Source organism: Symphalangus syndactylus, chromosome X (genome assembly GCF_028878055.3).
Source record: "Symphalangus syndactylus isolate Jambi chromosome X, NHGRI_mSymSyn1-v2.1_pri, whole genome shotgun sequence".
Lineage (NCBI taxonomy): Eukaryota > Metazoa > Chordata > Mammalia > Primates > Hylobatidae > Symphalangus > Symphalangus syndactylus.
Window position 1 is genome coordinate 82,193,035 of NC_072447.2, and position 26,468 is coordinate 82,219,502.

Here is a 26,468-nt window from a genome sequence, read left to right on the forward strand (position 1 = left end):
ATTTTATGGTTTGAAACAATGCCTGAGCTGGGGAGAATCTTGAAGTTCCAACTATCAGGGGATTAAAATTAGGGCCATCGAGATTAACTCAAAGCCAAAGACAAGTGAGGCTTGTCTGCATTTTATTTAAGGAGTGTGTCCATAAATAGTTCACATAATCCAAAGTTAGTATAATTCTGACAAAAGACAGAAGGTATTTCTATTTAATGACTAAAGTGATACCAAAATGTGGCAATAGCATAACACAGCTTATTTTTCAGATACTTGCCCACTTTGAAATTAATTATGTTCTTCCTGATGATTTTTTTACTTGAACTATTTCAAAAGTTGCATGCATAGTCAAACTCTCAATATTTTGTATTGTACTATCTTAAATTTGCATAGTTAAAATTCCATAAATTGTGACCAAATTGGAACATGTAAAGCAGTACTCTCTGATCTCGTCTCTCTACTCCTTTCCAGCCACACTGGCTGTCTTCTGGTTCCTTGAGTACTGAGTACTGCATGCTTTTCCTACCAAAGGACCTTCACATGTGCTCTTTCTGGGATGTTACCCACTCTCATCCCCGACTTCTTCTTCACCTAGGTAAATCCTACTCATGCTGAGGGTGCCACCCTCAGTATCAGGTCAAGTTTCTTCATCAGTGGTTCTTATTAAAGTATATTCTTTCAGAGTTCTTATTTCAATTTTAAATTACATACTTATAATTGAAGTGCATTTTTGATTAAGTTCTTTTTTTTTTTTTTTTGAGACGGAGTCTCGCTCTGTTGCCCAGTCTGGAGTGCAGTAGTGGGATCTCAGCTCACTGCAAGCTCCGCCTCCCGGGTTCATGCCATTGTCCTGCCTGAGCCTCCCAAGTAGCTGAGACTACAGGCACCTGCAACCACGCCCAGCTAATTTTTTGTATTTTTAGTAGAGACAGGGTTTCATCATGTTAGCCAGGATGGTCTCCATCTCCTGACCTCGTGATCCACCCACCTCGGCCTCCCAAAGTGCTGGGATTATAGGCGTGAGCCACCGTGCCCGGCCTTGATTAAGTTTTATAAGGAGAGAGTCAAAGTCCCATTTTGCTCTCAGTAGCTAGCATGGTTGCTGACACACAAATGGTGCTTAACAATAATTTGTTGAATGAATTAATTGAATAATGAACAAATATACGTAGTTGCTTCATTAAATTCTAATTCAGCTATAGCAGCCCAGATAATAAAATGAATCATGGGTTTTATTTATTTTTATTTTTATTTTTAGTTTTTGAAATGGAGTTTCACTTTTGTCTCCCATGCTGGAGTACAATGGGGTGATCTTGGCTTACTGCAACCTCCACCTCCCAGGTTCAAGCGATTCTCATGCCTCAGCCTCCTGAGTAGCTGGGATTACAGCCACACACCCCTACGCCCGGCTAATTTTTGTATTTTTAGTAGAGACAGGGTTTCACCATGTTAGCCAGGCTGATCTCAAACTCCTGACCTCAAGTGATCCGCCTGCCTGGGCCTCACAAAGTGCTAGGACTACAAGCATGAACCACTGTACCCGGCCCATGGGTTTTAAAAGGGAAGGACCCTTCGATATTATAATAATAGGTAATATTTATTGAGCCTTTTATACATGCACCAGTCATTATTTTAAATGCTTTTTGTGCATTATCTCATTTAATTCTCCCTCAAATCCTGTGAGATAGGCATCATAATTATTCTCACTTTACTGGTGAGGAAGTTGAGGTAGGTATTATTATTATCAAGAGGAAAGCTTGGATTCAATCTGGGCAGGCTGACTTCACACTTTATGATCTTAAATGTTATCTAACCCAACTTCACCATTTTCCAGATGAGGAAATTGAGGCCCAGAAGGGAAGTGACTTGTTCAAATTCTTAAACCAATTTAGTGGCAAAGCCAGGCGTAGAGCCCAGGTAATCTGGATTAATAATGTGTAGCTTTAACTAGCTTATTTGGCTACTGATAATAAATTAACTCTAATAATAAATGTTTAATATAATGACTCTTCTAATTTTATCTTTAAAATGTTATCTTTCTCCAAATGAAGATCAAAGGCTCTTTGAGCCAGGAGTTTACTAATTTTCTTAGATGAACACCTAATAAAAGGAGAAATATTTGGGGAAGGGAGATGGAGTTATTTCTAAGGAATCAAAATAAGAACTATTAGTAAAACACTTTACATCTACTAAAAAATAGCAAAAGTTAAGTATGACCTGACTGCTCAGCTGGTGCCAAGGCTTTACAAGAAGGTCTTTGATCTTTCCAACAAGGCTATGGGAACAATAGTATTGTTATACTAGGTTTCTTTTTTTTTTTTTTTTGTGCGGTGTGGTGATTAAAGGCTCTGGGATATAGAGAGATTAAAGTAATTGGTCCTGGCCGGGAGCGGTGGCTCACGCCTGTAATCCCAGCACTTTGGGAGGCTGAGGCGGGTGGATCACGAGGTCAGGAGATCGAGACCATCCTGGCTAACACGGTGAAACCCCATCTCCACTAAAAATACAAAAAATTAGCCCGGTGTGGTAACAAGCGCCTGTAGTCCCAGCTACTCAGGTGGCTGAGGCAGGATAATGGGGTGAACCCGGAAGGCAGAGTTTGCAATGAGCCGACATCGTGCCACGGCACTCCAGCCTGGGTGACAGAGCAAGATTCTGTCTCAAAACAACAACAACAACAACAACAACAACAACAACAACAGCAACAAGTAATTGGTCCCAAATCACATAGGTAGTAAGTGATGGATCTAAGCTCACTCTCAACTCTGATTCCAAAATAGGGAGAAGGATGGAAGGTGAAATATTGGCTACTGACATTTTGTGACATTGTTCCCTCCATAACAATGGATGGAGGTTCTTTTCCTCTAAGGTACTTAAGGACAGCAAATCATTAGTTATTTTATATGTGATTATTTATCTTAAATTGGCCACTGGGTGTTTTTTAATTCAAACTATTAAATTATACCTGTCTGTTTTGTCTGTGAGCTCCTAGAGGGAAACACATGTGCTTTATATTTCAATTCTTTGTTTTCCTAGCATCTAGCACAATACCTGACACAGAGTAAACTATTTATTAATGGCTATTAATATTAATATTTATCATATTTTTGACATGGTATAGTTAATATGGTTATCCTGGAAAATGAATTTTGAGTTACAGACATGGGATTGTGATAAGACAAACATAAAGGGCTTTGCCAGCTCTGGTGAAAGTCTTTGAAGATTAACAGTTGTGCAATCTTGAGGAAATTTACCGCACCAATCTTTGTCCCAATTTTCTTATATGTAAAATAGGGAAGATGCTTCCTTTGCAGGGTTGTTGTAAGAAATTATAATTCATGTAAAGTAACTGACACATAGTAGACAATAAATAAATGAGTTATCATCTTGGGTCAGTGAAGAGGAGATAGACTGAGATTCCATTATGATGTGGGGAAGATGTTTTAGGGAATTTATACCCTAATACAGCAGTTTTTAATTTGTGACTTCCACAAAATTCTATGTAAAATTCTGAATATGTTTGTTTTTCTGGGGAGAAGGCCCACTGATTTAATTTGTTTCTTAAAGTGGTATGTGGCCTAAAAAGTTTAATAACTATAGCTCCAATTACTTTTAAATAGAAATCTGTATTAAAATAGTGCCATAATCTCCCCAAAATTAGGTCCATCAAAAGCTCAGTTCCAAGACAGATCAAATGCCTTTAGACAAAGGACCTACCATCTTCCCCCTAAGCTCTAGTGTGATCTCAACTTTTGCCAGGGAAGAACAAAAAGGATGTGAAACCACAGGGAAAAGAATGGGACCACTCGCTTACCCCAACTCTGCCACTAGTTTAGTGCAAGAATCTTTATGTAAGGCCATATTCACCAGAATACACCTCTGAATCCTGCATGGAGTGAAGAATATGCATTTGGAATCTCTATCACATGTGAAACTTCTAGAACTTGGGAGAAATGAAGACTCAGAGCATTAAATAGGTCTGATCATAGGGTCTTTAACTGCTCTGCCCCTCATTCTCCATCCTTTCCCACCCCCTTGGACCTGAAATTCAAAATATCCTTCACTCTTTAAATTAATTGAGTTGGGGGTTTGGTTTCAATGTCTTATGGTCCATGGTGAAGAGAAAAAAACAATACAGTACATATTAAACAAAGGACTATCTGATTGTCTTTTGGTGTTAAATGATCTTCTGTGATTTTATAACAAATGATTTTTTAAAATACTCCCTACTGAGCACAACAAAAAGTTGGCTACTATAAAGACTCTCCTTTCCATTTCTTTTTTCTTGTTAAAAAATTTCCAGGTCCAGCATGGGCAACATAGTGAAACACGGTCTCTACAAAAAATACAAAAATTAGCCAGATGTGGTGGTAGTACAGGTAGCACACCTGTAGTCTCAGCTCCTTGGGAGGCTGAGGTGGGAGGATCACTTGACCTGGGAAGTGTAGGTTGCAGTGAGCCAAGATTGTGCCACTGCACTCTAGTCTAGGTGGCAGAACGAGACACTGTCTCAAAAAAAAAAAAAAAAACCCACAGAATTTCCAGATGTGAAATCCAAGTCCAAAAATCACTGAATTAGGGCAATGTTGCAATAGTCCAGGTGAAATGCCATGAAAGCTTGAATTAAGGCAGTGGTAATGGTGATAGAAAGGCAGAAGAATTGAGAGTGGCCAGCTGGATGTGAGGTTGGAAGAGGTATGAGTTTCTGGCTTGGATGGATGGTAGCATCATTCACTGAACTAGGGCACACTCAGAGGGTAAAGAGCTAGAGCACACTCAGACTTGAATAAATGTCTGAGGATGTTGCAGAATGTCCAAGTAGAGACAGCCAGCCTACAACTGAAAATATAAGCCAGGAACATGGGGGAGATTTGCAGACATTTAGGTGGTAGCTGAAGTGGTAGAAGTGGATGAGGTTATCCAGTGAGAGGAGAGACATTTCCTCACGCACATTTTTCAGTTTCTTTGAGCAGTGGTGTTCAAAACCAAAGAACTGACTGTTGGCTCACGTGTGCCTCAATGATCTTGCTATGGTTAGCCAAGACTCCAGGCTCTGATGGGTGACTCAAACGGTTTGGGCAATGGAAAACGAAATTCAATTTTTCTAGACATAGCAAATACTTTGAAATACTGGGTACTGTAGGGACTGAGTTCAGAAAAGTCCTGAATAAAGGAAACAAGGTCCATGAGTGAGTGGTAAGTAACATGATGTAGGAACTGTAGGGAATTATGGAAAATCTGACATCTTTTGGGTACCAGGCAAATCAGCATTTATTACTTTCAATAAACAGCTTTAACACTTTGAGAGGACTGCATCTCTGCAGATTCCATCTGGATCACAAAACAAAGACACAATTTGTTTTAAGGTCTTTGAAGACTGAACACACTAGAAGATGATTCCTCAATTTGAGGGGCAAAAGAATCCCCTACACAAAACTCTAGCCCAGTGCTTCTCAAACTTTAACATGCACACAAAACACCTAGGGATCTTGTTAAAATTCAGATTCTCATTCAGCAGAATTGGTGTAGGGCTTGGAATTTGGCATTCCTAACAAGTTCCCAGATGATGGCAATGCTGCTGGTCTAGTCAAAGTGTTACTCAAAGCATGATTAGAACCTTCTATGGAAATTTGACATTGATGAGTGGACTTGTCTCAAACAGGGTACCAACTTTTTGCAATTCGTTTCTTTCCCCTTATGTTATGTCTATCTCGAAATGTAATTTTACATGTTAAATCTAATACATTTGGGCTTTTATTTTGCATATCTTTTTTCCATTTAACTTTCTTAGAAATTCATTTTTGTTGTGTTTTATAATAGTATTGGTCTGTGATGGATTGCAAAAACTATTGGTCCCTCACCACAGATAGTTTGAGAAACACTGCTCTAGATGATAAAGAACGTTTTATTTGGGACATAGATTTAATTAGAAATGGTTTGATTTCTAATACATATGATTCTAAAGCAGTATTTTAAACTTTTCTTTTTATTTATTTCATAAACAATAACAAAACTCAGCTAGATAACATTATGACAGTTTCACCGTACATTCAGTCACAAATATTTGAAACCTTCGCAACAAGAACAACAAAACCAGAAGTGTTACAAGAATAATTTACAAGAAAATCTATAAAACAGCAAGAAGCTCACAAATGTTCATTTTCTTTTGCACAAGATCACTACACTCTTTCACAACATGTTTTGTGTTACAAAATTTCCAACAAAAGTGTATTTTTTTCTTTGTATTGTGGTTTCTAAAACCAGAAACTTTGAAGTAAATATCCTTTTATTAGCACCTAGTGGTGCAGAAAAAGGAAAACTCTCACATACAGACACTTCACAGCACTTTTCTAAGAAAAATATACACTTACAAAATATGTTACAAATTGGCACACTTAAAAATATACAAGATTTTGTAGACGTCTTGAGTGATCCTTAAGCTTTAAACTTCAATTGATTCTACAGATTATTTATAAAGCTTAACTCTAAAAGAAAAAAAAGGCAAATAATTTCCTAACATTTTTAAGTTGCAGTGTCATATGTCAAACAGAAACTTAGGTTACATTCATAAAAAGGGCCTGTAACGCTTTTATTTTAAATTTTCTTAAATGCTTAAGGGGCTTGGGGAAGAGAAAAAAATGGGAATAATCATTTTCTTTAGCACCATAAATCAGCAACTTACTAAAGAGGTGCATTCAGTTCTATGGAAACTAAGGACTAGTACATTCAAAACTCTGTAGGCAGCAAACTCCAGTCAGTGCTACAGGTAGCCCCGTAGAGCATCTTAAGATTTCTACTCTCCTCACTGGGAGTGAAAAACAAAAGGCCTCTTCTAGTGTTCATTCTAAGCCTTTTTTTTGTGCTGTAAATAACCAGTCATCTCTCAAACAGGCAGAATGATTTCAATATCTCTTTTCTTCTTTCTGAAATGGGATGTCATTCTGAGACTCAGAAACCCCTGAGCTTGTTAGATGGACAGACATCCTTTCCATCTTATGTGGATGAGTGTTTCTTCAGTGTCTTTAGTATCAATTTACCCAGATACTGATTTTGAAAGCCTCATTCACACCATAAACTTTGTACTAAACTTCTATCTTTTACATTGTCCTTCTCCAATGCCTTATCTATTAGTTACGATTCTGAAACCAAGAGCACATCTCAAGTATGTAGCTGCAATGGGAGCTCTGCTTCATGACTGTAGCTAGTATTTAATGCTGAGTAAAAAATGTGCCTTAAAGGGTAGCCTGAGTCCTGTCATCAAAATAATCACATGCTGGCTGAGGACCCTCAAGCTGATGACAGTGTTTCCCAAGTTAAACAGCCCAACTAAAAATTTTTTCTCCCTTATTTGGGTCTTTGAGAAACCTTTACAAAATCCCTGGCCTACACTCTGTGACAAGATTCCTGTTTGTTATTAAAAGTTTGATTTTGGTACTAAATCTTCTAAATGTTAACTATAGGCTTACTGAATTTTATGATTAGAAAACAAACCAACCTCACATTAGTTTTATAAAAAGAACATATTTCTGTAGTGATGGGCAGTCATTAAAAAAATCCCTAAATGAAAATGGTAACTCCTTAAGTTAGATAATTTCTCAATAATAAAGGAGAAAATAAACATTTCTATTTATAGCAATAGTTAGGACTAGCTAGTGCTCCATTCTCCTCTTCAGCATAGAAACTTAGCTCTCTTCAATTCTTGGAACTGTTCTGAGAGCATCTGTAAGCTGAAGACATGTTCGATCTACATCACACTGGTCCAGCTTGGTAATAGCAAGCATGGCTAAAAGGTCCTTGGATATGGTTTTTCTCCTTTAGGCAGTAAATACTAATCGAAACCTACTAAAACAGAAATTCACTAGAACTGCAAAACCTCACATAGGACTTAGGATGCTTGCTAGAGTTGTTTATAGCTTTTGAAGCATCCTTTTGCCTCTCTCTTATACACATACACACTCCCCTCCCTAGCCCCCTCACACACGCAGATGCTTCCCAGCAAGGAAAAAGTTCAGAGAAGGTGAAAGTTGTCACAAAAGCCCAGCTAGCACCAAGGACTTCAGTGAGATGGCTGAAGAAGTGATGATCAAAGTAATGCAGGAGGTTTGAAAACATTAGGAAAAGGTAAGGCCTTGACACATAGTTGTACAGAGTAACAAGAAGTCAGAAGGGAAAGCTGGGAGGAAGCAGCATATGTGAAGAAGCTGGTATAAGAGACCTTGGAGAGGCAGAATGGATGGTCACTGGTTCAAGCCAGTTATCACAGCCCAAACATGACCCCCAAAGTCTCAGTACCCTTCTCCATATAATATAGCACCTAACCAGGGCAGGAGATGAGACCTATTCTTAACAGATCTTCAGGGAAAAGGAATTTCTAAGTTTCCTCAGTCATGTGATATAATTTGTCCATGTGGGCATGAGTGTGTGTTTAAAATTATATTTGAGGGATGAAATACCACCTATTGGGTACAATGTACACCATTTGGGCAATGGGTACACTAAAAGCCCAGATTTCACCACTAAGCAATATATCCATGTAACACAATTGTCCTTGTACCCCTACTCCATAAAAATAAAAAAATTTAATTAAAAAATTAGATTTGAAAATAGCCAAAGCAATTGAAAGTAATTAAGAATGGGAAGGTTTCCCTCTGAACTTCCAGAAGAAAGCAGCCTAAGATTGTTGAGCCCTGACAATTTGGGCAGGTGGGATATGAGACCATAAAAGAAAAATTCTAAGACCAAGGTCTGAGATTAAGTAAGAAGAATAAGGGAGGTTACCATTTCCAGGAAAGTAAAGATTAAATGGGACTCTGTTAGGGAGGCATTAATAGGAAACAGCTTCTCAGAGGGGAGAGGTTAGAAGGGAGCGGTAATCAGGAATTTCAGACTAAGGATAATATATATTTCTGACTTGAGATACCAGTGATAGGGGAAAACACTATTTTTATACTCTACTAAGGCAGCTGGTTATGACAGGAAGAAAAAGAACTGTGAGAGCAGAGACAGGACCAACAAAATGCTAAATGATGAACATCTCAGAACACAATGTACTGAGAGGAATATTAAATGCAATTAAGAGAATAAACATCTTCTGCCTTGGCCTATTGCTCATTTCTCAAACTCTTGTTTCTTTTTATGTTTCAGTACAAAGTGACTGGTTATGCATCACTAATTTATATGTTAAAAACATATAATACACTGCAGGCCAATTAAAAAGGTGCTTTAAAATAACAATTCTCTTTGGAGAAAGGGATGAACTATGCCCTAGAATTGGCCCTTAATGGGCTCCATAGGAGCAACTGAAAGAATATCCATTCCAAAGGACTTATGATAGCAAGTTCTCACAAGGAAATTGTTTCCAACAGTTTCAGGCTGTCCTTCTACCCCACTCACACCCCATTCTCCAAAGCTGAACTGATACCGAAAAAAAACTGGGACAACTGCTCCCATATTTACTTTTATAAAAACACATTGTATTAATGGAACATTTTCTTTATTTTTTCATTAATTGCCACCTTTTCATTACATAGAAAACACTCCACTCCTCTAAGCCAGCAGGTGACTCTGAGGTCTGGAGTCTTGGGGATCACAATACAGGCAGAGTTGGTGATTCCAAGCCAAAATTCAGCTGCAAAACAGAAAAATCAAAAACAAAAACAAAAACAAAACAAAGACCAGTTTCTAGGGACTGGCCACAGCATTTAGTACAGCTAGCTATCAGAATAGAGAAATAGAAGAAGGTTTTCCAGTTTGGTTATTTTCCCTTTTGGATGGTAGCTGTAGGGCAGGAGACATGTTTCATCTGGTGCCTTTCCACTAAGTAATTTTCCAGGGCTCACTGCAAACAGAGAATTAAAGCCTAGGAATGGGCCTGTACCAGCCTCACAGAATGCTCCTCACCCACTCATCCCCACAGACACAAGAGACTGACGCTGGGAACACACACCATCAAGAACACAGGCTTGTTCATTTTACGACCCAGCTGTAAGGAACAGAGCAGGCTGGTGAAAGGAATCATGGACCGGGAAGTGTATATACTTATATACATGACAGGCTTCCTTCCATTTCTCTCTGACTACTTTCAAATGTTGCTTCTCTGTTTGTGAATACATTTAGGTGGCATTGACTAGGTAGGTTCATATTTTGCTTAAAATTTTCCTTTTGAAACATCTTCTCTTTTTTTGTTAAATCCCCTTTTTCCCTTCCCACTTATTCTCCACCCTCCCACCCCAGCCTATATATTCACAAGTTAATAGGTTAGTAACAATATTAATAAGAATAGTAACAACGACAACAACTAACAATATTAATAATATTAATCCCCTATATCTGTATAGCACTTTATGATCTACAAAGCGCTCTCACATCCATTATCTCATCTGTGCCATAATGCATCAGTCATCAGATGCACAGGCCTTCAATTGTGCAAAGAAAAGAGATCAAATGTTAAAAGTCAAGTGGTGAATAAAAGGGAAGAAAAATTAGTAGTGAGGAATGTTGGGGCTGTGAAATTGTTTTTTAAAAAGTAGAGGGAGTACTGAATAAAAAATGTGATTTAAAAATTTGTACTTAAAATTGAGATTTAAGTTTAGTGTGTGGCATCAAATATTGGTTATCCTCAGACTAAGTGTATATGGCCCAAATCAGTTGTTGCCACAAATTGTTCATCTTATCTGATAGTAAATGTACTTTACTCATAGGAACAAAAATTTGGTTGAACTGGGATGCCTTAACATTTTCTTTAAATGACATTGGCATTGCAAGATTAAACACTGAAAGAACACTAAAGCCATGATATGAGTGCACTTTTGACAAAACTGGAATAAAACATTTAGGAAACTATTTAAATAAAAGCATTCTATATACTTCATTTATCATTAGTGTTGATTTTATAGCTATTTTTATAATTTATCCCAGACTATTATAAAATATATAAAACTGAGATATAAAGTATCAGCAATATAACTTTGCACTTTAAATAATTTTCAGCTACAGATTTTGCTTTTAGAAAACAAACTTTGAAAGCAGCTGTTTTGTTTCCTTGTAAAACGTTCTGTAAATGCATATACTTGGGTCCCTGATGGACTTAGCTGTTGTGGCCTTCAGACTTTTCCAAAATTTTAACCCTTAGACAATGGAACAAGCAAATCTTTATTTTGCCTTGTTTAGCTGTTCGTGTTTCCACACAGGACAGTAGAGTTTAAAACTTTAAAAGAACGCGTGTGTGTGTGTGTGTGTGTGTGTATACACACACACACACACATATACATATATATGTTTAGGTGTGTATATATCCATTTAAAAATAATTAATGAGCTTTAAACTGTGGGTGAATCTGTGAGATGAGGTAAGAAAATTTGGCACATTTCAAACAGTATCCTTTAATTTTGGTAAATTGTGTAACACAACATATTTTTCCACCATGATCTACAGGTGCTATCCACATAAGTGGGGGTGGTTAATAGCAAGAATCACTGGAATGTTTCTAGTAAATTAACAGGGACAAGTTCCCCAAATACAACCAAATGTTGATATAGAAGTAAAAATATATACAGTACAGTCACTTGTTTGTAGTTTGGCACAATGTTTTCAATTTTTTCCTTGTGGGTAAATAGTGCATAAACTACTTGTGCAACTGTATGACTTTTTAAGTCTTTTACATAGAACATGAGATTAAAGTTTGCTCCAAAGACGTATTCCCACAATTTAAAATTCTTTTCTTTAAGCACTTACATGTCAACATACATACCACAAGGCATATTTTGAAAGAAATAAAACACAAACATCAAATGTCTTTCTGGAAAATGCGAGTCTCTTCTTCAAACACAGGTAAAACCCAAAAGGTTGTTTCTGCTTTTAGGAGATTGTAGTCGGAATCCCTGCAGAAAAATCAAACAATTTATGCCATCTTAGTTAGTTTTAGTGTATGTCCCACAAAGGGATCATACAAGCTAAATTTGTTAACATCATACTAGATGCTGTATGATGTAGAAAAAGATACAAATAGCATGGGGCACTAGAAAGCCCTCCTATTTGCCACATGTTCAGATTTTGTTTTCCAGCTAATGCTCTTTTGTTTAAATGATCTTGGCTTTTTGTCTACATGACTTTTAAATTCTATTTTTCAAAATCTGTCTTACTGCAAAGCCTTTCACTTCCAAAAATCATTCAAGAGCATATTTTAGTTCTATTTTCTTAATATGTAGTAACTAGTGATGAATAGCAGAAGAAGAAATAGCTTTGTTAGAGCTTATCCCTAGACAAGCCACAACAAAATTGCCCAATCTTTTGGGTGGCTTAAAGGTATAGGGATTTTCATGCACTTTAAAATTTTCTTTTTAATTTGAAAAAGAAGGGAATGGGACAGTTTCTTTCATGCAAATTTTTGCTTTCAAGAGGGAAAAAATGAGGGACTGTGGGCTTAGTAGGTAGTAGGAGAGCTAAGGGTGCATCATCTCAGCCATATTGGTACAGTATTACCTCAGTTTTTCAAAAGAAGCTGTCCCAGACTCATCCTTGTGGACCTGTTCTCGCTCCATGTGCTTTCCCTTACATTTCTCATCTCTCAGGGCCTTGGAGCTGGATTTGTGACGATACAACTTTTTGTGTGTCGGTCCGTTATTGCCTAAAGTGCTCATGTTACTATACTTTTTATCAAAGAAGGTAGAGCGAGAGTCCTCGTTATAACCAGGCATGTTTGCACGACCAGGATCACCTATTGCTGTTTTCCCATTGCTTTTGCTCACACCCTTGATTGACCTGTGATTCTTAGTGGCTCCTGGGGACCCACTGTTGATCTTTTTCTTAGACTCCTGTGGTGTCCCAGCCAATATTTTGAGGGTTTTTAATTTTAGACTATTGGACTCAGGGGAGTAGAATATGTTGGGATCCCCATGGTGCTCCATAGGTTCCCAAAGGGGCTCTATGGAGGCCATCATGAATCTCTGCACATCTGCCATACCAGAGGCAATGTTGGACAAGATATAGGAAGGCTCCTGAAATTCCCGTTGGTCATCATCCAGAAGGCTGTTGGTGTTGGTGCCCATGCTCATATCACTCCAGCCTGGGCTGCTCTCCTTCCCCAAGGCCCAATCTCCAGAAAGTCCCTTTTGACTTGGCATCTTCATAGAGGCCATAGGGCCACCATGTTGGATACATTCAGCCAATGTCTTCCCAGTGGAGGATATGGTGTTGGTTTGGCTTCCCCCACGGCCAATGCCAATTTGCATTTTCTCTCCATTGATGGCAGCCATGTATTTCCCTTTCTTTGTGGACTTAGGGACCTGGCGGGAGTTTTTGCTAGGTAGCTTTTCAATCCCCTTGTTGTTGCCTTTGAGGGATTTTTTCCTGGTGTTTTTCTGAGAAGAGCTTTGGTTCGTAGCCCCACTCTTGCTGGGTGAACTTTTCTTTCTTGATTTTGACACTTTGTTGTTGGTACTAATTTGACCGGATGGATCATTAAATGTTGACAGGCAAGGATTTTTTTGGAGCAGGCTGACAGAATCCTCATCATTGAACATATGGAACTGAAACTGGTGGTTATTTAAAGTAAATCCATCCTCCATTTGGACCTGCCGTGAAAGGGTACTGCAGTCCCACTTGATTTTTTCCACACTGTCCAATGGTCCTGGGACACCCTCTTGGAACCCCTTCAGTGTTCCTAGTGTTTTCATACTCTCACATCTGGTAATTTGAGGGGAAAGACTAGGGGTATCCGGTGGGGACATCTCTGAAAGGGAAGAGTGGCGGAATTTGTCAGGGGTGAAGTTGGATATATCCAGGAGGTCAGTGGACTCCTTTAGTGGTGCTATCTCATCAATGCTTTGCTGGATCACCAGCTTAGGGCTGCAATGGGCCAGGAAGTCATCAGTGATATCATCATCACCATCCTTTTCACAGGACTTCAAGCTTAAGGAGCAATAATTACTTGAGCTGACAGAGAGTGGGGCCATTGAATCAAAGCTAAAGAGCCGACCATCATCCATATTGACTGGCCCCTGCTGGAAAGGAAAGCAGATCTCTCCATTATTAAAGTGACATAATTGGTAAGAGTCATCAGATGGGAGTTGGGTATCTTGCATGGAGTCATACAGGACTTTGTTGCAATTACTGCCACCACTATTGAGGCAGATTGGATTGTATGTTGTAGGTGTGAGGTTATTTTCCATGGAGACTACTTGGGAGGCTCCAAATTCACTGGATTGGGTTGGGGCTATCTCCCTTGAGACTTCAGCCATGAATTCCTGGGTGCCAGAAGTAGCCTTGTTGGGCCACACATTTCCATAGTTGCTTGATTCCATTTTGAAGTTATGAGATGACTGCTGCAGCTCAGAGTCAGAGGATGAGGTGAGCACACAGTCCTGGGTAGGCTGGAGGGGTACAAATGATTTTTCAGTTTGAGTGAGGCTGCCTTCATTTTGCTCTGGAGAATGGTGGCTGAAGTATGAGATACTAGTGTTATTTGACAAGTCAGAAGCATCTAACAATGTCTGCAGATACCCTCCAGGGATAACACGTATATTAGTGGTAACATTAGCAGATGATAAAGGCATTTCAGAAGAGCAGGTCGTTGGTAGAAAAGTGGAATTCTTAGCAGCCTTTGCCTCATGAAATTCAGATAGATGGGAACTGTTTGAGGTCCCAGGAATAACTTCATTCTTTAAATTAGCCTTGGAGGATTGGTTTTCCAAGAGAGGGCTCATTTGAACAACTGGCTTGCTTTCTTGCCCAGCAGCTTTGACTTTCTTAGATTTTAACCTAGCTTCACTTTTAAATTTGATTTTGTTGAGCACTTTCCTCTCTGGCCCCTTAAACTCTGTGTCTTGGACTTTGACTTTCACTGAGTCAGGGCCTGTGATGTCATTTAAATGTGATCCATTTGCACAGCTAGGAGCACCCAGAGGTGCTGACTTCAGTGTACCTTTTAGGCCTCCATCTTCTTTACGATTACTAGCGTTCCTCTGATCATTGCATAATGAAATCTGTCTACTACTTGCTGAAATTTCAATGGATGGGATTCTTTGAATCCGGTGCCTGTTGCCAAGTTTAGATTTTCGTTTGCGAGCAGGTGGCAGAAATGACACCTCAAAGCTACCTGGTTCAAAGCTTTGCTTTTGGGAAAAAGGTGTCTTGATGGAGTCCGTGTTGGTGTTTCTCTGCTTCTTCTTCTTTTGCCAGAAGCCTTTCAAGGGTGCCAGCTTGGCATATTTGTTGAGCTGATTCTCACTCAAATTCACTGTTGTCTCACTGGCATCCACCTTACCCAACTTCACCAGCATGTTCTTCTCACCTTTAAAGCGATTAATGATGATATATTTGATAATGACAGGGGGCTCCTTACGGGTTACTTTTCTTCTCTTTTTGGGACACCATTCATCATCATCTTCCTCTTTGGAACCAACTGGCAGCCATTCCTTCCTCTCATTTACTTTTTCACCCTCTAGTGAATCAACATCATATAGATAATCTTCACTGTATCTGACTTTTCTCTTGGCTCGCAGCCCATAGTTCTGTTGGGAGGAGGAGCTGCCAGAATTAGTGTCCCGAGCCATATAGCGACTACAGTCCTTGATCTCACCCATAGCATCATATGAGATCTCAATGAAGGAACTATCATCACTGAAACTCCCTGATGTCTCCAAGGAATTAGCAAGATGGCCCTGCTTTGGATTCTTAAGTTGCTCTACTTCAGTCCCACTGCATGGTTTATTTAAGGCAGGCTTTTCTCCATTATCCTTTCCATCTTTCTTTTCTACACCTTTGTCTTCCTGTCCTTCCTCTTTGCCTTTCTTCTTGTCCAAGTTTTTATCTTCCTCCCCCCAGATGATGCTCACATCAGGGACCTTGAATTGGGAAAAATCACTGCTCTGCTTCAGGGCCCCACTCTTAGACTCTCGCTTGGGGCAGGTAGTAAAGACGCTGGGAAAAAAGTTGAATTGGGCATCTTCCTGCATCAAAAGAGTAGTCTTGTCTCGAACGTTGTCCTGAAAGGACTCATATCGAATTTTCAGGGAGCAGACATCACTGCCTAGTGTCGATTCATCATCATCAAACATGTAGTTATCCACATCTTCTTCAGAGAATAGGTTGACAGACAGCTCATTTTTGGAACAGAGGTCAAGCAGTTCAATCTTACTTTCACTAATGAAAGTCTCAAAGTAACCCCAATCCTGATTGGAATTTGCAAGCAAAGCTTCTTCTGTATTGCACTTATCTAACAGTAATGCCTCATAATAGCTTTTCTGAGCTGGATCCTCCAAGTCAATGTCAGGTTTCTCAGTTTCTCGTCTGTCTCCTGCCCTTGATTTATGCAGGGGGAAGCCTAGGAGCTGGTCTGAGAGCAGCTGCTCTCCATATTTCATATTTTCTCCAGCATTAATACACTGAATCCCTATATCAGAGACTGCACATGTTTCATAATCCCTGTTTAGATCACCAACTTTCAGACTGATCCCTGGCTCAGGATCTACTGCATCCTTGGATTCCATGAAGCAGCCTAAGCAAGTCCGACTTGGCTGCATGAGACAGTCCCCATTCAGAGCTGACATGCCTGCAGGCTCCATTATGGCAAATGGAGCTTTCTCACATTCATTGGGAAGTGACCATGTGTTCGGGCCTTTTGCAATGCCAGATGTGAGGGAGATGGCATTCACAGAAGCACTATTAGCAGCATGTTCGGGTGCTTCAATCAGGCCCAAAGGAGAGGGCGGGCTCTGCATACAGGGCTTCTTAGAGGGTAGAGGCAAGAGACCCCTGGGATACATCAGGGTCTCTTTTTGTGCCACCGGTATAGGCTGGATAGGTGCAGCAGCTTCTAGAGCTGCAAATGACTTCATTGCCACATCCTGGTCCTCTGAGTCTAGAAAAAAGGGAAAGAAATGACAGGAATAAAATTAAGAGTCTTAGACCAGACTCATTAACTCTCTTTCCCTTGATCAGTTTCTGGTACTTGATCTTATTATACAAGCTAAGCCTTCACATCTCTATCTTTACAAATAAAAACTACAACGTTAAAGAACAACCCTGATTTTATATTGAACATTCATGCAAATGAAAAATAATAATTATTTAGGTCGAGTTTCTTCCTCAGAGAAAGGCAAAGCTCTCCTCAGAAATGAGAAAAGAATTGGACTGCTTGATCAATTGGAAAGTCAAGGCTTTCAAGGGGAAAATGCTCAGATGGAACATTAATACTTTTGAGCTATGAGGCTCAGGCCTGTCCTCCAGATCCAGGTTCTGGAAGCTCCTAGTGACTCTACAAGTTCCTTTTTTCTTTTCTTTTCTTTTCTTTTCTTTTCTTTTCTTTTCTTTTCTTTTCTTTTCTTTTCTTTTCTTTCTTTTCTTTTCCTTTTCTTCTCTTTTCTTTTCTCTCTCTCTCTCTCTCTCTCTCTCTCTCTCTCTCTCCCTCTCTCTCCCTCTCTCTTCCTCTCTCTCTCTCTTTCTTGTTTTTGAGTCTTGCTCTACTGCCCAGGCTGAAATGCAGTGGCATGATCTCAGCTCCCTGCAATCTCCATCTCCTGGGTTCAAGTGATTCTCATGCCTCAGCCTCCCGAGTAGCTGGGATTACAGGCACCTGCCACCACACTTGGCTAATTTTTTATATTTTTGGTAGAGATTGGGTTTCACCATGTTGGCCAGGCTGGTCTCGAACTCCTGACCTCAAATGATCTCCCCACCTTGGCCTCCCAAAGTACTGGGATTACAGGCATGAGCCACTGCGCCCGGCCACTCTAGAAGTTCTAAGCCTCACATCAGAGCATATTTCTAATTCACTAGGAATTTTGAGGAACTTCATCTGACAGATATGATTTGGGAGGGCAAAGGGGTCAGATTCAATGCCTCTTAGAGACTCTTATAGCCCAGTTAGATATTTGGTGGAATAAAGCTTACAATTAACATTCATTTCAGAGGCATCCTGGACTCAACCTGTCCCAACTTTGTGGGTACTGAAAATCCATGGTAATAACAGAGGACTACCAGGAGAGATATTAATATACTATAATTAAATTCCCTTACCATTTTCTTTGACCCCATTAATCAGAGTGTTTTCTCCGTTGGCTGAGGCAACAATAGCCTTATCTTGTCGGTTATCCATGAATGTAACCTCTTATTGTTTCATTCCAAGTCCAAATGCTGTCCAACCTGCACATTTCAAATATATAATATCAGTCATTAAATTTGTTTTATTTTGTGTTTTATAGGTTATTTCAGCTAGAGGGGTCTTAAAAGGCTCACTGGGATTTACCTGTTTCCAGATTGACTTCATCACTGCTATTGTTTTTGTTTCACAATTTATACCTACCACATAAAGTCAATTTGGAAACTCACACTCATTCATACATCCTACATCCTTCTATCACCTCTGGGCCATGATATTATTCAAAACTGAAATCCAAGGAAGCAGACAAACGTATCCCTTCCTCCAAATAGTAATACATTTAACCTAATCATGGTTGCCTGATTAAGAAGGACACAAAGCAAAGGCAAGACTAACCTGAGATAAGGTGTGTTTGTATGTGTGTTTGTGTGTGGCAATTAACTTTATTTTTGTTTGCCTCATTTCTATTTCAAATGATCAGATGCTCTTCAAAAACAAGGCAATTCATATACATACACACATATACATCATATTCAGAATTTCTCTTTCTGTGCCTTAAAATTTGACTGCTAAGGATGAAGGAGGTAGAGAATTCCATGGTTTCTCGACTTCCAGGACTTTACCTTGGACTTTGACAAGTATTCCTCCAAACTCACAGCAAGATTTTTTAAAAATGTGACTACAAAGAAGATTAGATTTTCTGAAAAGGCCCCAGCATCGTCTGATATTTTTAGGGCATAGGACATATATCTATCTATAGCCCTTCATGTCCTGCCCACCTACCTGAGTGGTATTTATATGCAAAATGATAGGAGATGAGATGGGGTATCTGCCACATGCCACTACAACATCTAGCCCTCCCCTGTCCCTAGACCTTCTCCCCAACTGAGTATCTATCCCTTTATTAAAAAGCATATGGTATTGATAGTCAAGCAGCTATTATAAGAATCTCAATTGTATAGTCATTTATCCTAATGCATGCAATATACTCTAAAAAGTAGGTTCAGCATTGAGAAACAGGAAATAGTAACAGTTCCACATGATTCAATCTATAAAATATTTTACCCATCTGGGCCTATTCCCTTATCTATAAAATACAAACACTGTATTAGGCAGTCTGTCAGTTTTAAAAATGTTAGATGACTCTGGGTTTCCCCTAACACTTATATATTAGAATTGCCACATTTTCTTCTCATTTTATATGAGATCTGATTTGATGCATAGGCAATAAACCATGGGTGCCAGGGAAAAGAGAAAAAATATGCTTACTTGTATTTACACAGAAAAGGGCTGGAGAGTTTTAAAAGATGGAGAGGAGTGGATAGCAATGTCCAAGTCCCCACCCTTTGTCAAGGAGGGCTCATTTGTAGTAGAACTGAATGAACAGGTTGGATAGCTGCCTCTGCTTCAAAGACAACCCTATAAATCAGATGGAATCATATTGCCATCATGGATTACTCTGTGCATTTTTGTTTTGGAGTTCAGTAGGACTTCAGGTATCATTTACCCCTCTTTTGCCCCTCCACTAAGTCCATCTTGGCAGGAACTTGATAAGGGGCAAATTACTTTTAGATTTCAATAATTTAATGTCTTCTTATCCCTTATGTCTATAGTTAACTACAAGCAAGTCCATTTTTATCACCAGGAAGACCAAGGTATGGAAAGAGAGACTATGATAGCCAAGGTTGTAAAACAACACAATGAGAGATCTATGAAAAAAAAAAAAACCCAAGTTTCCTGACCAAGAGACTAGGTGTTTTTTCTTAAAACACAAAATGCCATCTCCATGATTCTTACCAATTCCAACCCCTGACTAAAACAGGGCTAGACAAATACAAGTTTCCACATGTTACTGATCTGTACTTCTATACCCTTTCAGGTAGGAAAATACAGAACAGCTGCCACAGATAAGCATCGATTATCAGTAAAAATTAATATACCATGAAATATAGATAGGAACAATACATTTAAGTATCAACAATTATCCAATCTTTTTTATTTTTGAGACAGAGTCTCATTCCATCACCTAGGTGGAGGGCAGTGGCCCCTCCAGAGTTGAAGCAATTCTCGTGTCTCAGCCTCCCAAGTAACTGGAATTAACAGGCACGCACTACAATGCCCAGCTTATTTTTGTATTTTTAGTAGAGATGGGATTTCGCCATGTTGGCCAGGCTGGTCTTGAACTCCTGACCTCAAGCGATCCACCTGCCTCAGCCTCCTGAAGTGCTGGATTACAGGCATGAGCAACCGTGTCTAGCCAATTATCCAATCTTTTCAGGCAGGACAAGAACACTATGTCAGGGGACATATTAGTGCTGCTGTAACTTTACTCTGGGATGTTATTTCCCTAAGAACATAAATTGCCTCTAATGGAAAAATCTGGCCAAGCACCCAGGATTTATGACTCTGAAGTAAAGGGAATCTTATAAGGTTGAGAATAGAGAGGAGACACACTTTGGCAAAAGATGAAGAAGAGGTAGAGTGGGGACATGGGAGCTTGGATGTATAATTAATTACCTCATAAGTTTGGTTCTATTAGATTCTAATTTTTTTTGAAAAGGGAAAACTGAGCATCACAGATATTAACTTAGTGATTATCAATAATTTGGGCCTTTCTTCTCCAGAATTAGTAGGCTAGACCTTGAGCAGACAATCCTTTAGTCCTTTCCTATGATTTTTCAAATCTCAGCTATAAACAGGACAACTAAAGGTATATATTTTTCTACATACCTATTTACTTATACCTTGGCTGCTTATAAAAATAATTTTGGGGAGGAATTATAATTTCTTACAGTTACAATACAAACAACTCTGGGCTTGCTTTAGCTTTCCCCCACTGATCAGCATTTTAGGACAGTAAATTAGGTGGGGTTTTAAAATCTATTTTGAGCTAAAATTGATTAACACTTTTGGAAGAATGTACAACAAATTGCTTTGCTGATCACAGTAAATTACACAGTGTAATGGCATTAAAATAACATTAGCATGGAGATGGTATTTTGAAGCAAGGAAATGGTCCATTAGACTGGAAAAGCAATCCCTCCTATCTGCCCTTCCCCTCAGCTGGGCTTGAGAAAGGCTCATAGATCCTGTAGGCTGCTATCCTCTTCCCCAGCGGCCTTGAAGTCTAAGGTCTCAGAGTCTAGATGACCCATGCCGGCATTTGTGTTGAGGCTGTCCCTGGCTTTTCCCAACTGGGGAAAAAAAATCAAGGCAAGAAAATAAGTCCTGTTTTTGTCTATGGGCCTGGGGCAATATAGCCTTTGGAGTTTGAGTAGTGCCAATCTCTGGGATACTAGTTTAAATCAATTCATCAAAATTATTAGTACTACCTGTGATCACAGTATTGTATCAAGTACAGCATAGAAAAGACAGATAAATGAGGCTAGATCTCTGTTCTCAAGATGCTCAGAGTCTAGAGGGGGAAAGCAAGCTACAGACAAATTGTAAATATAATACACTGAAAGAGGGGCAGAAAGTTGCTATGGGAATCCCAAATGGAGGGAAATTACTCCAATTCTAGAATTCTAGAGAGGCAGGAGATTTGGGAAGGCTTCACTAAAAGCAGCAACATTAAGGTGGATCTTGAAGGATGACCTTTCTGGAGGTGAGGATGGGGAAGTTCAGTGGAGAGAAAAGTATTCCAGGCAGAAGGACCTTCATGAAATGCTACAAGTCTCCCTCCCACTCCAGTCTATCTTCTAAACAACTGCTATAGAATCATAGCAAGTTGACAAGATACCTTAAAACTTTGTTTTGCTTTGCAAAACACTCTCCTCAATCAATCCTCACCTTCTCCAGTTGTATCCTCTTTTCATTCTGTTCACTTCCCCCTATGTTCCTAAATATTCTAACCCTCTCTGCTCCCTTAATATTAAACCATTTGTTTTTGCTTCCCGGTGTCTTGCACTTGATATTCTGTTTGGAATCTCTGTCCCCTTTTCCTATTCCTTCCCTTCCCCTTTCCCAACCTCCCTTTTACCTCTCTGTCCTCTTCCCTTCTCAGTTTTTCCTTGACACATTCCTTGATTCCCCACTCCAAACAAAATTAGTCTCTGCCATTCTCTGTATTCTCAAAGAATTTTTATCTCCTCTGTGTTCATCATCTTATACGAGCTTTACTACTTTATATCTGATACCCCCAAAAGACTAAGCACCAACACCCCCAACTCCACAGGGCCTGGCTCACATAGTGCTTATAACATGATATGTACTTTGTAAAAACTGGTTAAACAGTGATGTTGAATGGTAGGAAAAGATGGGAGAGAATTTAGGGAATAATGTTTGGCTGAAATAGGTACAAACAAGAAAATATAGTGGAAAGATAAACTGAAATATACTGTGGAGGCCAACTAAATTGTAATTCAGGAAGATGCTGAAGGGTTTTGAGTAGTGAAGAATATTAGGACCAGTGAAAGTGGGAGAGACAGAGGGTGGGAAGATAGGAAATAATGTTCAGGTGTGAGATGTCAAAAAGATTAGAATTCAGGAGGAAATAGGAATGGAAAGGAGATGTTAGACGTAAGTAGAGCTACATAGGTGTGCTGCATAGACCTGGAAGATGATTTAGATGTGACAGGTAAGGGAGCAGTAGTCAGAATACAGTGAGAAGAGAGAGATCAAAGAGTTAATAGATGACTGTGAAAGAAGAATCATGGGTGGTTGGATTCCAGACCAGGGTAGCCTCAGAAATATCGGTGCCAGGATATTCTTGGGAATAAAGCAAGACCAGTATGAAGACCAATTATCAGGTACAACATGTCTAATGAAGCTGACCAGGACCTTAGCTGTCACACTGGAAAGAAAGCAACTGACCAGCAAGCTGTTACAGATGGGGAATCTTCAGGTTGGGTTAGGGACTGTAATGAAACGAGGAGATGGTACTGCTATAGCAAATAGGCCCACAGACAGTTTTCCAAGCTAGCTCTGTCTAGTCTGATTCTTCCCAGTCTAGCTTTAGTCAGTATAATGGATGGCAGAATCAGCAACCGTACAGGGAGCACATTCTCATCCATAATTCTGCTTGGCTAATTCTATTTTCAGATATTTATCAGGATTTTAAGACCCTAAGCTAGAAATACGGAGGTATGATGATGTTAAGTACAGGAAACATGCTTAAATGAGCAACCATACAAGTTTTAACAATATTAAGGGTGAGAAAGACATCAAAAAGAGATTGCCACAGCTACACTCTAAAGAATTCTATATATCTCAAAAGTATGGTATGACTCTATTAAATATTTCCCCTCTCATGATAAAGATTCCAAAATTCTGGCCGGGCTCGGGGGTTCACATCTGTAATCCTAGCACTTTGGGAGGCTGAGGTGGGTGGATTGCTTGAGCTCATAAGTTTGAGACCAGCCTGGGCAACATGGGGAAACCCTGTCTCTACAAAAAATACAAAAACATTAGCCAGGCATGGTGGCACGTGCCTGTAGTCCCAGCCACTTGGTAGGCTGAGGCAGGAGGATTGCTTGAACCCGGGAGGTTGAAGCCACAGTAAGCCAAGATCGTGCCACTGGCACTTAAGCCTGGAGGATAAAGTGAGACTCTGTCTCAAAAAAAATTCCAAAATTCAAAAGATATGCACAAAAAACTCATATAGAAGAGGGGATACTGTATAATGGACAGAGTACAATCATTAGCTAGGTGTCCTCAGACAAGCTCCCTCCCTTCTCTAGTACTTAGTTTTACTAGCTATACAATAAGGGAGAAAAACTAGATTATATCTAAGGATTCTTTTAGTTTCTAACAATCTAGAATTCATTTAATTTTTGTCTCTTTCTTTCTTCTTTCTTCTCTCTCTTTTTTTTTTTTTTTTTTGAAACAGAGTCTCGCTTTGTCCCCCAGTTTGGAGTGCAGTGGCATGATCTTAGCTCACTGCAACCTCCACCTGCAGTGGCATGATCTTAGCTCACTGCAACCTCCACCTGCCACTCAGCCTCTCGAGTAGCTGTAATTACAGGCTACCATCACGCCCTTTCCTTCCTTCCTTCCTTCCTTCCTTCCTTCCTTCCTTCCTTCCTTCCTTCCTTCCTTCCTTCCTTCCTTCCTTCCCAGAGTCTCGCTCTATCCCCAACGCTGGAGTGCAACGGCGCGATCTTGCTTCACTGCAACCTCTGCCTCCCGGGTACAAGCGGTTCTCCTGCCTTATCCTCCCAAGCTAATTTTTGTATTTTTAGTAGAGGTGGGGTTTCGCCATGTTGGCCAGGCTGGTCTGGAACTCGTGACCTCAGGTGATCCAGCTGTCTCGGCCTCCCAAAGTGCTAGGATTACAAGCGTGAGCCACTATGCCCAGCCTATTTGTTCATCTTTAAAAATTGAAATTAATTACATGTACTACAAAAAATTGACATACAAGAAGAAGGAGAATTCTGATTTAAGTTTTGTGTGATACTGAGATGAGCCTGAGGGAACTCTTTAATCCCTTCCATCTCATATCCCTTCCTGTATGCCTCTGATTTTTATACACACATACCCAAATCCTGTCAGGGGTAGCAAGTAGGGTGCTGCTGGTGGTGACAGGGCTCCGTATGTATCACCTGCCTTCATTTTTGGCAGCCACCAATCTAAGAGGGATCCTCTTTGCCATCATGTTCCTAGGCAGAAGTGATAGCGGCTGCATTTGTGTCCTAGCTCGGTGCCTCAACATTTGGGTCTCCCTTCCTCTTCTTTTCTTTCTCTCCCTACCGGTTTTATCTGTACCATTTTTTGTGACATCACTCTAAAGAAATTTTCAAGAAGAGTAGGTGCATAAGACGATGAATCAATGAGAAAGCATGTACAAATGCATTGTATATATTAAAGCACTATACAAATGCTAGGAAACAATATTCATTAAGACTGGAATTAGGGGTAGAAAGAACAAGCAGAGGCACTAATAGGTTCAAGTCAGGAATAGCCAGCCTCCTCACTAGTCTTAACTTTTAAACCTTATAACTATAGGTAGCTCAACTTCACGGACACATCTGAATCCCTTTGCCTTTGTGAAAGAATTTTATTTTCAGGACTTCTGCCTGCTTTCTTTCTCAAATCTGAGGAAGGAGTGATAGAAGAGTATAATCACTGTTTGTCAGGTGGGGTATTTCTTTCTAAAGAAAGTCACTTTCTTCTTGACTCTAGACCCAAATGGGCAGTATAATGGTGTATTAGGAACAGAGAGATCAACCTGGAAGACCCATTTGTGTGTGGAAGATGGCGAGTCCTCTGCAGAACCACGCCACTGTAGCCCGGCCCTTTCTGAGAATGCATTTATATAAGGACTGTATCCTAATCAAAGAGTGCTTTTGTTGCCAGGCAGCACTGAGTTACATTTAATGCTTGAGCGCAATAACTTTAGGCTAAATTATCTTTTGACTTTCTCCATATGGTTTCTAATCTCTTTTCTTATTACTAATTTATCCTGTTAACTGCATTTTAAAAAATGTTATTACATTCTTTTCAGAAATATAATCACTAAACCACAGGGCTGGAAGGATCTTGGAAGATAGTCTCATCCCAAACTCCCCATTTTACAAGTGGGGTAACCAAGTCCCAGAAAGGGGAAACTACTTGCCAGTGTTACATAGTGATTTGGTAACACATACACATTCTTGGATGTGGGATGTGTGTTGCCTTCTAGTCCAGAAATATCCCCATAGCACCAAGTTACTTACCAAGTGGAATGTAAGTTATCAATAAAAATAACCACTAATCAGAGGGCTACTAACTTTTTGTTTGTCTTTATTGGAGGAAATGCTGTCAGAAATAAGAAAGCTGTTCTTACTTATCCCAAGAGGAGAAGTGAAAAGTAGAGATAAAGCCAAAATCCATCTGAGAAGTAGGCACTGTTCTTCCAGCCTCTGGTTCTAGAGCTCTGTATTGTCACCCCAAGGCATACCCACCCAAGCAACACATTTCCTCCTTACACACACACACACACACACACAGGACATTCATGTACACTCAAAAAACATTATGGTGACTTTCTTCTTCCATCGTGGAAGCAGGATGCAATATAAAGGACTGGAAGTTGGAAGATGAACAAAGCTGGGAATTCTTTGGAAGTGCTAAAATAAATTCAGCTATTTAATAATGACCAGTTAAGATACCATTTGAAATTTTTGGGGGAGAGTACAGGGACTAGGGATACCATGACAAGTACAAAAGTTTCTTTTTTCTTTTCTTTTTTTGAGCTGGAGTCTCACTCTGTCACCCAGGCTGGAGTGCAGTGGTGTGATCTCAGCTCACTGCAACCTCTGCCTCCTGGGTTCCAGCGATTCTCCTGCCTCAGCCTCCTGGGTAGCTGGGATTACAGGCACGCACCACCATACCCGGCTAATTTTTGTATTGTTGTAGAGACGGGGTTTCACCATGTTGGTCAGGCTGGTCTCGAACTCCT

At 39.7% G+C, this 26,468-nt stretch overlaps 1 protein-coding gene across 1 annotated transcript in view; it reads right to left on the reverse strand.

Annotated features, from left to right (window-relative positions):
• Positions 1-5,958: 5,958 nt before the first annotated feature.
• Positions 5,959-26,468, reverse strand: part of NEXMIF (neurite extension and migration factor) — a 191,854-nt gene continuing 171,344 nt past the window's right edge. Inside the window, exons 2-4 of the mRNA XM_055267382.2 lie at positions 18,007-18,132; positions 12,472-16,849; positions 5,959-11,870 (exon numbers count right to left, since the gene is read on the reverse strand). Coding sequence (XP_055123357.1) covers positions 11,777-11,870; positions 12,472-16,849; positions 18,007-18,085 — 4,551 coding nt within the window. The 5' untranslated portion in view covers positions 18,086-18,132 and the 3' untranslated portion in view covers positions 5,959-11,776. The remainder of the gene's footprint in view (positions 11,871-12,471; positions 16,850-18,006; positions 18,133-26,468) is intronic.